Genomic DNA, 12371 nt, shown 5'->3' with positions numbered 1-12371 from the left:
ATCTCCTACCTCAGTACCAGTTCCAGATTCGGCTCTAAGTTTGCACAATAGCAGCAGCGGTTTTTGCTTCTGAAGACTGCTGGTGGTCAGAGTCACGCTGGTGATAACCCATCCAAAGGTTCCTCATCCCACCCCTTCTCCCTGTCTCAGCCCCCTTACGCATGCCCAGATAAACAGTTTCAAAAACAGTCATCTCTATACACCATTTATGCTGTTTGCGATACCAGCGACATCGCTGGCATTGCTGATCTGAGAGGAACCGAGATCCAGGAGGATCCGAGGTATTTCCTTGACGAAGCACTCGTATCACCCGAAAGTTACCTCCCCCTGCAACTGCTTTAAGATTTGTGTTTCTTGTTGGGCATTGCTTTGAAGGAAGGAAATATAAAATAAAATAAAATAAAATAAAATAAAATAAAATAAAATAAAATAAAATAAAATAAAATAAAATAAAATAAAATAAGCAAATGAAACACAGCTTCTGTAAGGCTGCATTAAAATAATGCTAAAATACAAAGGAAGGAAAGCCAGGTCCAGTGAGATGCTGCCGTTGGGGTGTTGGGGCTCTTCAGATTATGCCCTGTCTTTGCAGAGGAAGAGGGGTCCAAGCACTCAGGGCCCTGCTTTACCGAGGAGCTGAGAGGACTGGCGATAAGAGCAAATGTGGGCTGTGCTCTCACCTCTCCTCCAAGGGCCGTGACTCAAAGGGACTTACTCTTATTCTGAGCAGGCAGGGGAATTCAGTTGCTGACTAAGGATGGCAGCAAAGCCCAGAAGAGGTTGCTGCGCTGGTTTCACTGACAACTTTCTCAAGAATGTTTGTCCAGACCATTCTCAGCAAAATGCTCAGATAATATCATTCCTTCAGTTTTGTTTTTGCTAGTAAACTAGGACAGATATGAGCGGTGTATGAATTTATGGACAAAAGAAATTGGCAGGGAAACCACAAAGAGGCATGGGCATCAATGGACTGTCCAGCCAGCCAGCGCGTGGTGATGCTCTGGCTTCTCAAAACCTTGTCTTCATTCCTGGGACAAAGGAATAGATATTCATTTCTCTTCCTTTAGTGCAAATTAGCAATTACCTTCCCCCGATCTCATGTTAGCTGTGCCCGCCTCTGAAGAATTGCATCAAGATGGGCCAAAGTCACCACAGAGTTTTGGTGTCTCATCTAATTAGCTGATTGTAGCTAGGAGGTACCTGTTGGCCCAAATCGTTGTCTTTGTTGGAATGCTGCTGACTTCCACTTCTATGGCTGGTGCCAAAGAGGAGCAATTTATTTGAGAAGAAATAGCTGCAGAATGGACGTGCATGTATATGGGAGCAGGCAGTAACAGCAGGGGTTTGGAGTAATGGTTTCTTTCAGCCAGCAGCCACTGAAAGTAGGAGGCTGGTTATGTCTTACCAGGGCGGTACTGGGCCTTTCACGGGAAGACAACTGGGAAACTGGGATGCTGTGTAAATGTTTTCTCTCTGCCCTTGTTCTGTTTTGGCTTGATGGCCTGGAAGGACACGTTTTCTCTTCTAACGCCCAGGCAGAAGCAATGCTAGCATCTCAGATGGACCCGTTAATCACAGAATATCCTTACTGAGGATATTCTCTGATCCGTTCCTCGCCGAGAGGGAGGGGTTACTCTAGGGAAGACAGAGCGGGTCCTTGGGACTCCTGGCTTGGCTTGCATTTGGGTGAGGGATCTAACAGGCCACCCATGCATCCATGCTGCTGACACATCCGAACCCTTCTGGGTGTTGATGCTGCAGGCGCCGCCTGTGCTGGTGCCGTCATGGCCAGGGCGCTCCATGGGCCCTGTGGCAGCACCCAGCCAGGGCAGCTCCTCCCTGGGCGATGCTTTTGGGTCGTTGTTCCCACTGCCAGTTCGGGTGCCGGGTACCGCGGGTACCTCGGGTACCCGTGGGGCTGTGGTGGCGGGGAGGAGGCCGGCCTGCCCTCGCTCACCTGCCTCGGGCCTTGTGATCCAGCACAAGCCCTTGAGCTGGTGACAAAGGTCTGGATGTGGGCTGGGAAGTGCGGTCCTGTCTCTTAGCAACTGGTTCCTACCTCTGAGCTCTCGGAGCTGTGTGGGACAGAGAGCATCAGTCACGCTCCTGCTGCAGCAGCAGCGTGCCGAGGAGGGGACGGGGGGTCCGTCCCGCTCCAGCCACAGCCCTGATGCTTAGAGAAGCTCGGGCGTTTCTACCACGAGCAGTCAGCTGCGAGTCCTAATCAAAGCTTGGGTTTAATTGCTTTCCCCGTGCCCTGTCTCTGCAGGGCGAACGCGTCGCCCATTGGCTGCCTGCAGGGGCTGCCTGCCAGCTCCCTCGGGAGCAGCTCCGCGCTGCCCCTGCTTTTCGGTGGCAGGGTGGGGACCGGGCGGGGAGGAGGGAGGACACGGCCCATGTATTTCTAGAAAAATTAGATGTCACAGGGTCCTTCCCTGAACTCCTCCGCACTGCACTTGGGAATCCCCCAGCCCTCCTAGGGACATTTGCATTGCTATTTTCTGTCTCGGTGCCTTGTTCTGCTATTTCACCCTCGTGCTTCCTCCTCCTAACCAAAAGCGACTCCTCTCTGGTGAGCATTTCTCAGAGGCTCCCTTGCAAAGGCCTGTTTCATAAACATTTTCACAAATCCTCTGCTTTGTCCTCCTAATTAACCATCCAATTGGCCCCCAATGGAGCCTTCACCTCTCCTGTGAAGATCCTGCTTGCACAGATTATAACCTGTCAGCTGCCAATTTATTCCTCATGCAGAGGGCAGGTTATATTAATTGTCTGTCTTCCCTGCCCCGTTTGGTTTGCCCTCCCTTTCTTCTGCTCACCGCAGCATCCCTGTTTCAAGACACAGGCTCACAGAGAGGCAGAGGAACCCAGCAGCGAGGCAGGGTGGCTTTACTGGTGTGCCCAGCCTGCAGCAGTGAGGCTGCTGGACCGGCCGTGGTGGGATGCTGCTGGGCGGTGTCAGCCCTGGGAGGGGGGGCCCTGTGGACGGATTGCCGTGATGGAGCCGTCGGTGTTAAGCAGCACGTTTGATTTCTGATCCTCCTACACGTAGTTGCAGTTGAGAGCTCAAAAAAAAATCCATTTGGCTGGCCCAGGTTAATCGGGAATCCCTGGGGATGATTTACAAGTCAGATTTTGGAAGAGTTGGGGCTCACCCTGTGTGGTTACAGTGGAAACAAGCCAGAATTTGGAGGAGGGTTACCTGACAGATGTAGCAAAATTCAGTCAACTTCTGCCCCCTCCCAGCTCCCTCTGTGGGACCCCCCCACCCTTTCAGGTCCGTGCATGCAGCCCAGAGTAAATAAACGCTGACTGCTGTAGGAGCCTGCTGTCACCAAGGGTAGGTGCCGTGTGTTTTGCTTGGTTCAGGTGTCAGGGAAAGGGGTGGTGGAGTCCAGCATAACCCTGATGGCTCAGCAACGTCAGCTTTTGGGGTAAAGGCAGGAAAAAGGCGCAGCAGCACAGCGCAGCGCATGTCCTCAGTGCCCTTACCTGGCACGGAGGCTCGGTTCTGGGAGGGAGCTTGAGCCCCCTCGAAGGGCTGCTGAGTTGTCAGCGCTTTCCTAGAGGCACATCTTGCAGTGCCTGCGGGAGTCTCTGACTCTGGCCCACATCCTCTGCATTGCCAGGGAACAATGAGCTGACACCAGGATGCCACGCGTTCGGGGCTCAGCCTCGGCCCACCTGACCTTGATTCACTGGAGCATCATTTGTAACTTATTTTACATAATTTTGCTTGCCCCTAACGAGCTGAGCTGCTGCTGCTGCACTCTGCCTCCTCCTACTTAGTTTCATTTTGACATCACTGTGTCCTCACGGTAGGTTCGATGATGTTGCACGGCTGCCCTGACGCTGCTGGGTCTGTTCCCAGGCAGAACGAGGGGTAACCTTGCGGCGAAGGGTGACCTCGTCACTTGGTACAGCGGCGTCTCCTCCTCCGGCTTGAAAGATTTTGCTTTGGTAGTGATCTTTATTAGATTCCTGCCTCAGAGCTGGGAAGATTGCTTACCGTGATAAGTTACTGTAGGGAAGATCCACCTCTAAACACATACTGAGTTTGTGTTGCAGCTATGTATTTTCAATATTATTCCAATATTCAATATATAATTTTCAACATGTAGCTGCAGACTTGCTTCAGAATGCTATTTAATATAAATGCTCTTCTAATTATAAATTCAGTTTCTTCCCAGACCCCTTGCATGCCCCTCCATATCACCTAAAAAGATCCAAATGCCATTCAGAAATTGCTCCTCATCTTTACAGATTTATTAAAAAAAAATAAAACAACAACAAGCTTGCAACAAAAACAGCAAAAAACACTGCAGCCTGGCAGCAGCCACCAGATAATGCCCATGACACCTGCCCGTGAGCAGCCGCCCTGTCACACCTCCCCGGCTCGGCGGAGCAGCGCGGTGCGGTCCGGGGGCTGCAGCCGGGGCGATTCCCCGGGCAGGCCAGAGCTCTCTGCAGTCAGGCGCTGTGCTCACGAGGCCGCAGCGGTGTTTCCACCCCAAACTGTCAGAGACGGAGCCCTGATGCAGCTCGGCCTGCCCCAGAGCACCCAGTGGATCATTCCCTTTGACGCGGCTGGCTCGCCCACGGCAGGCAGCGCTGCCTCCCGGCTGTACCCGGCCACGGGGTCACGTTCTCCCGGCAGCGTGCACTCACCTCCCTGCGCCCCACGCAGCTGCTCCTGTGGTTTCCCCGCAGCAGGCGGCCGGTGCTCGGGGGGAGGCAGCTCTGCTCTCCTGCGCCGTGCAAAATGTCCTCTGCCTGCAGGGCATGGCAGGCGCGCAACCAAGCCTCTGCCCTCCGCCGCTGCTGCGCCCGCCACCCTCGTGCCCCATCGGCACGGGGCATCGGCACCCACCCCACCACCCGCAGCCCCCCGCAGCCCACCTGGGCCCTCCCCGCAGCCGGAGGCAGGGCTGCCATTTCCAGGCTCGCCCCTCCCAGGCTGCCGTGTTTTCATTCAGAGCCCTGGGAGCCGGCAGAGAAATAAGCTGAGGTCAGAGCAAAGGCCTGGGCTCATGGAGACGGCTCAGCTGTGGCTGCTGAAAGAGCAGCTCGCTTCTAAGAGGCGCCTGTCCCCGGTGAGAGACATACACCTCAGCTTTGTTTGCCGTCTAAAAATAATGCGCCTGGCTCCCCCTCACAAGGAAGTATTTACCTTGGAAAAAAAGTATTGTGTACCGTGCCGGCTAGAGAAACAATGCGAATGCACCGAGCACAAGGCTGGCAGTCAGGGACTCGGGTATGCTGCTCCACCAGCCCCCGGCCAGAGTCAGCGGGTAGCCTTGGGGAAATTACTTCTTCTGCCTGCCTTGGTTCCCTCTGGAGAAATTACCTCTCCTGGGCCGTGGTGAAGATCAGTTGATCAGCAGAGCCAGGGCTGGTTTTACTGCAGTGAGGAGGACTGGAGCTATAACAGCTGGATTGGGCTTCATGTTTGCCTGGTAGTTCGTGCAAAATGATGTATAAATGCTTAGCACAGAGAAACGTCATCATTTTAGCTACCATTTTTTCCCAGATTTCCAACCAGATACATTCAGAAAAAAAAATCCCAGAAAAATACTTGAGGATCAAAAGGAGCAAAATCTTTAAGTTAAAGCATTTCCCATGTTACTCTGATGGGTTCTTTTTATCATTAGCTGTACGGTTGATATTGTCCTCAGTCTAGCATTTCCCCAGGGCCTATTCCTAAGGCATGCACTGTGCCCATGGTATGAGGGACAAGAGGAAGAGGGAAGTTCTAGGAATCGAGCTCTTCTTTCTCCTCGCAGCATTAGCAGAGGGAGCCTGCTGTGGTTTAACATATCCCCCGCAAAAGCTGCTTTCATCCTACACCTAAATACCATGAGGAGTGAACTTCCTAAAGCCCTGGAGAAGTCTAAATATAGAAGCCAATCAAGCACTGACTTCCCAGAGATGAGAAGTACCAAGAACAGTTTCTTGATCAAAAGTTGTAAGAGTCCATATTGAAATAAAGCGTCTGTCTCGGTACCCAAGCCTGTGCAGAAGGAGTAATTGTAGAGGTGGGCTCGTGCTCCTCGCATGTTGGCTCCGTCTGCCTTGTGGCACCTGCAGCGCCAGGCGCAGAGTCTGGAGGCTGTGGTCTGGTGAGGTGGATGGATGCAAGGTGCGAGCCACTGAAGCACTGACAGGAATTTTTCTGACAGTGCGACAGAATTTTGCCCCTTGCTGTATATTGTGGTTTCTGTCCCTCTGTAGGTGCCCACTGCTTTTTCCTGTGTGTGTCCGCTCCTGGTCACAGCTGATCATTTTTTTTTCTGAAGAACAACAATTTCCTTAGAACAAAGCACAACCTACAGGAAATTAGAAAGGCACAACACCAAGGTTGTGAATCTCAAAGCAGCAACCTGACAGCGCCTCCGTGCACGTAGCAGAGGGAACCACCACGGGCACTGAGGACGAGCAGGGATTGCTGATTGCTGCAGAGATGGCACCGCCAGGCATGAACCCTCGCGGGGGCACGGCATGGGGAGCCCGGCTCCTGCCCTGCAGCACTGCAGGCAGAGGGGATGGCACTGCCTCTTCCCGGCGTGCAAGAGAGGTGACCTTGAGGGGCCGCTCGATGCAACCAGCCCCAAAGCTCCCATTCGGGTGTCCCGGGGATGAGTGTGACAGCGGCCCTTCCAGGTAGCCAAGGGAAGTAAGAGTTTAACGTGTCGAGAGAGGCTGTACTGAGCCGGCGGGAGATGCTGTGGTCGAGAGACAGAGACCAGCACTTTCATGTGGGACGTGCGAGGCCAGGGGAGGGCTGAGGGTCTGCTCCTCGGACAGCACGCAGCGTGCAGCCATAATCAGCAGGGCTCTGCCAGCAGGAAGTGGCTTTTTGCTCGCAGGAAGCTGAATTCGGCTGCTATCAGCCCCTTGCGTAAAGGCCAGGGTGAGCGTTTTATCTGCCGTTGAGCGCAGCAGATGGGGAAGCAGCCGGCACTCCCTCCTGTCCCGCTCCTTTTCCAGCACCCCTGCCCCATGGCCCTTGCGTGACCCCCTCTGAAAACAGCCGCTTTCCTGCGGAGCGGTGCAGGGGCACGGCTTGCTGCACCCAGGAAAGCTGCCAGCACCGCTGGAGGACACGGACATTGCCCCACAGCCTCGGGACCCTCAGGCTCCTGAGCTCCTCCTGGGCCTGTGCCGCATCCTCCAGCAGTGACCCCACCAGGCGTGCAGGCTGCGGGGAGCTGGACCCCTGGGTGTTCGGACTGAATCCTCCCAGCTTCTCTCAAACCAGAGGCTGGAGCCAGGAGAGGGGACGAGGGCACAGAGGCTGTGGGGCTGAGCAGCCATTGCACGAGGCTGCTCCTCACACATTTGGGTCTGGCATTACACAGGGAGGCAGCAGCCGGTGCGGAGGTCAGCGCGGGTGTCCCAGCACCCAGGAGGGTGCAGCGTGCCCCTCGCCGCTGTGCTCAGCCGCAGACCCCCGGCTTTGACCACTTCCACACCCCGGGCAGCCAAGAAATGGCCGCAGGGGGCTGCAGAAGCCCGGCGGGCAGCCGGGAGCAGGGACCGGGGCAGCCGGGGGCTCTCGGGGTGGCCGCTGCCCACCGGGACCTGGGGCCGGCTTGCAGCCTAGGGAAATCACCCCGGGGCCGTGCCCCACGGCCGGGTAGGACCGGGGGGGATCCCCACCGGTGGCCGCTCCCCCGCCAGCCGGTGCCTCCCCACCGTGAGGAGCCGGCCCCGGCCCGGCCCGGCCCGGGGGAGCGGATTACCGCCGGCAGCGCGGCCCCGCCGGTTGCCATGGCGACGCCGCTACCTGCCGCCGGGGCCTCAGCCCGGGCCGGGCGGCGGCGAACGGGGAGGGTGGTGGTGGGGGGCGGCCTTTTATTTCCCCCCCCCATCCCTTCCCTTCGCCGCCGCCACCTCGGCAGATGTCACCGGGTGGCCCCCGCCGAGCTGCACGGCCCGGGGCAGGGAAATGGAGCCCGGGGGGGGGGGGGGGGACACACAGAGAAAGGGCACGGCCGCGCCCGAGCCGCTGGGCCCCGGGGGAACGGGGACGAGCAGGGGCTGCCGAGGAGGGGAGGGCAGGGAGGCTGCAGGAGAACAAAGATGCGGGGAGGGGGCCGTGAGGGCAGCCCCAGGGCCGCCGCCAGCTCCCCAAGCACGAGGCTCGCCCCTGGGTGCTGAGGGGTGAGGGGGGCTGCGGGGCTGTGGGTGTGAGGTGACCCTAACCACAACGTGGCCCCCGGCACCGAAAGGAGCCCCGGTGCCTTTAGGGTTGGTGCTCAGGGGGCTGGGGGTCGGCCAGGGGCAGTGAGGAGAGGTGGGGGGCACGGGGAGAAGGGTGCGGGAGGCTGGTGTGGGAATTGGGGATGAAGGGGGCTGTGAAGTGGGAGCGGGGGGCATGGGGGGAAAGGGGGGTGAGGAGAGGAGGGAGACAAAGGGCTGTGGGGAGGAAGGAGGCTGGTGGGAAGCGAGGGGAGAAATGGACAGGAGGGGTTGGAGAGCACCGAAGGTGGCTGGGATGGTGGGAGAAAGGGGAGCAAAAGCTGTAGGAATAGCACAGGGGACAGACCAGGGACAGGAGGGGAGGAGAAAGGGAAGGAGGAGAGGCCAAGTAACGCTGGACAAATGTGGGAGGAGGTGGGATGCCTGGGCATGGCAAGGGGGCTCCCTCTGCCAAGCACCTGAGGTGCCGCCGGCTTCCCAAGCACCTGTCTCAAGGCCGACTCCTGAAATCTTGCACGTGTTTTGGGGGCTGGCAGCTCCCAGTAAAGCCCCAACACCAGTAGGGGGCAAAAGCATCCTTTATGCTCATCCTTCTTCCCAACTGAATTTTTATTGCTTTCTAAACTTAATGGCTTTTAAGCCGTTCTGAGATATTACGGGCTCTGACTCATGCCTTGAATACTCGTGAGCAATCCTGGGTGTGGAAGGAAGAAGGAGAGGGGCGTAGGCCCTTTGAGAGGTAACCTATAGCACATATGTCCTCTTAAATCCTAGGTCAACATTTGGTTATATTGCCACTGATAAACCTTCATAATCCCAGAATCACCAACTTGTTACAGCTTCTGATATCCCGTGGCTTTGATACTGCTTGCATCTCACCTGCTTCCCAAAGCTAAATAGTCATCATGGGGGGAGAGGTCTCAGCACGGACAAGGGGCTGGAGAGCCTGAGGACTCGGGAGGGCTGCAGCAGGGGACGGGCTGGCGAGGAGGCAGCTCTGGCACCCAGCATCCAGACGGGCTGGCGAGGAAGCCAGCACTGATGAGCAGAGAGGCTGTAGTGATGCCAGACCCCAAGGCTCTCCTAGCTGCAGTCATTGTAAAACCAAGGAGGAAACGGGCAACCACCGGCCTTGCAGGGATGAGGGTATTTGCCAGTTGGGATAGCCCTGGAAATAGTGATTTGCGTGGGGAGTTGTTTGCAACCTTAATTTTGAGGGCTCTGCTTGTTGTGACTGACTGTGCTTTTCTCCTGATGCAGTTTCCTTTGTCCTGTTTCTCTAATTATCCTCATTTCAACCCTGCTCTGAGGATTATTGGTCAGTAGGAAGCCTCCTAATGCCCATTCCTCCTTGGCAAGGGAATACCCATGCCCTGGATTAAAGTGAAACTCCCCGAACAGTGACAGAAGAAATTAGATCTATATTCCTCAGAAACCCTCCCTCAGGCGAAGTTTCCCGACCCCCACCACATCAGCCCTGCCACCGTGCCCCTTGTGTTCGTTCTCAATATTCTCTTTGTTACAGCCACCTTTATACACAGCTCAGAGCTCCCGAGGGAAGGGAGAGGTGGCTTGTGCAGGAAAAGCCCCGTGCCCGTTTGCAGAGCGAGCACACCCACCCGTCCCACGTGTCGATGGTCTCTGCTCTGAAATCGGGGTGAGCAGCTTCACCAGGCAGCGCTTCACGGTAAAAGACTGCGTACCCAGCACGTTGGGTAGTCTTTAGCAGAAGTCCATCCCTCTAAATGATTGATTTTTGAGATTCCCTTGACTGGAGGCTTAAGAACAGCATTTATTCAATCTGTAGTCCGTGTGAGTATATACAGCCCAAGCACCACTAACAACAAAAAAAGACAGCTTGGAAGATGGGATATTTCCTTTGCACGCAGCCCTCGGCTCGCATTCACAGATTTGAATGCACATGAAGATAGTTTGCAGGTCATTTAGATGTGCAGGTTGCTGCTCACCAGCCTGCTGCGTACAAACTGGGCTGCATCTGTGCATTTATTTTCGGAACGCGGGCCTCAAAGGGAAGTGTTATATGTGTGTGTGTGTGTGTGTGTGTAGCATATATTTATATATCCATACGCAGCAATGGCATTTTTTCAAGCAGAGGCAGAGTGACCTCCAGAAGCCTGGCCCTTTCTGGTACCCCCTGCCGTCAGGGCAGGCACCGACCGCCTCCATCGCTGCTCCCCGTGCCGAGGCTTTGTGCCCGAGCGCCGTCAGCAGCTGCCGGCTACCAAAAGCTGCCTCCCCTCCCCGGCGCTCCCTGCCAGCGTGAGCTGACACCGTTCTTGCCAGTCGGCTCGGAGGAACACTGCTCACCACACTTCCCACTCCCACCAGTCTGTCACCACTGCCGTGTGGCAGAATTACAGCCTCCTGCTCCTCAGCACATCCGAACACAAAGAGCTGTGCTGCTGCTGCCAGCGCTCAGCTGCTCTGCGTATGGGAGGGAGGGAGGGTGCCGCGGAAAGGTCAGTGCAGGGAAGGAGGGCGATTCTGACTCGTTCCTTTAGGGGCCGTATCCTGGCATCGCAGTGAAATCTTGTCCTGCTTATCGACCGTGTTCATGGGGACAGCATTCAGCTGGGGTGCCCCACACATGGGCACGCACATCTCGGGGGTTCCCAGGGTGGTTTAGTACCGCTGCAGGTCCACAGAGCTTCCTCTGCCTATTCCCAGCCTAGCAAAATCATTCCACATTATGAAAATTGAATTTCTCGATTGGTTGCGACTCCGCTCTGGACTCTTCCCTCGTTTTTGTTCCTGGCCCAATTTCACTGGCAGCTTTAGCAGCAGAACAGCAGCAGCCGCCACTGCCCTGGCTACAGCATCCTCCTCCCCGGAGCACTGTTTAATTTATCCCCCACCTCCCCTGTGCCCCAGGCGGCTCGGGGCTGGCGCTCTGCGACTCTGCCCCCTCCAACCACATTAGCCCCGGGCCCATCTCGTCACCCCTGTCACCCACCGCTGACACTAACTCGACTTGCCTGCACTGTTGTAGGGGGCAGATGGACTGTCGGAGCCCGAGGGCATCTCTCTGAAACGCGTGGCTGTGGTGGAAGATTTCTTTGACATCATATACTCCATGCATGTGGAGAGCTCGTCGGAGCCAGGCAAAGCACCCAAACATGCCGGGCAGAAGAAAACCTACCGAGCGGTGAGACCCCTCTTGGTGCGCCCGGCGGCGAGGGGATGGGTGCGCAGGGCAGCGGGATGCGCTGCCAGCGGGACGGCCGGAGGGGGAGGCTGCAGGCTGGAGGCGATGGAGGCCGCTTGCCTGTGCGAGGAGGCGTGAGAAAAGAGTTGGTTAAAGGCACAGCAGCTGCGCTCAGGAGACGGGAAGCGGGGCTGCAGCAGCAGCACAACAGTACGGCTGCTTGGAGAGGAAAGACCGAATGAATCATACAAAGGCAACTGTACATGTCTGGGAAAAAAAAAGAAAAAAAAAAAAAAGGAAAAAAAAAAAGGAAAAGAGAAATGCTCAGCATCGCTGATGTGTGAGGGGATGTTTACCCTGTCCCCTGCGCTCTGCTCTGTGCCATCTGCCTCCCCTGTGCCAGCCTCTCCCCAGGGAAATGTCAGGGCTGGGCCTCAAAGGGCAGCAGCAGCCAGGAGAGCGGACTGGGGCACAGCCAGAGCCCGGCCCCGCTCTGCACCACGCCGGGGGCTTTGGCCTCAGCAGCCCAGGGCTCGGCTCCCTCCTCTGGAAAATGGAGGCTGTTCCCGAGCTGGGTCTCCTCAGGTGCTCCCCGGCTGCTGAGAAGCAGATCTATCCATCCTGATGCCACTCTAGTTAGGTCAGGAATAATTTAGCTTGAAGTGTGCTTCTCCAGGGAGCTCCCTCTTTCTCCTGACTCTGCACAGCCCTTCGATGCAAATATTTGGGCTCTCCCGTTAAAAGAAGAGCTGAATTTACTGTCCAAATCCGAGCTGTTCTCCTGAATCCCACAGCCCCAAAGACTGAGTCGCCTGGAGACAGAAGTGGCTGGCAGCAGCTGGCGTTTCTGGTGCCCGCAGCAGCTCGGAGAGCTCTGCACAGGCCACCCCACTCTCTGCAATGATGCCTGGGGTTGTGTGGGGCTTGGTGTAGGACTGGAGCCCTCACGGGGCTGGGGGCTGTCTGTGTGCATCCCACACCATGGGATGGTGCAGCCCTGCCC

The 12371-nt window shown here is 56.4% G+C and overlaps 1 protein-coding gene across 1 annotated transcript in view; it reads left to right on the top strand.

Annotated features, from left to right (window-relative positions):
* Positions 1 to 12371, top strand: part of NOL4L (nucleolar protein 4 like) — a 54765-nt gene that overhangs the window by 5330 nt on the left and 37064 nt on the right. The window contains exon 2 of the mRNA XM_032198393.1: positions 11213 to 11368. Within this exon, the coding sequence (XP_032054284.1) occupies positions 11213 to 11368 (156 nt within the window). The remainder of the gene's footprint in view (positions 1 to 11212; positions 11369 to 12371) is intronic.

The sequence above is a fragment of the Aythya fuligula genome, chromosome 16 (assembly GCF_009819795.1).
Source record: "Aythya fuligula isolate bAytFul2 chromosome 16, bAytFul2.pri, whole genome shotgun sequence".
In the NCBI taxonomy this organism is placed as follows: domain Eukaryota; kingdom Metazoa; phylum Chordata; class Aves; order Anseriformes; family Anatidae; genus Aythya; species Aythya fuligula.
Note: the sequence above shows the minus strand (reverse complement) of the source record. Positions and strands in the feature narration are given on the sequence as shown.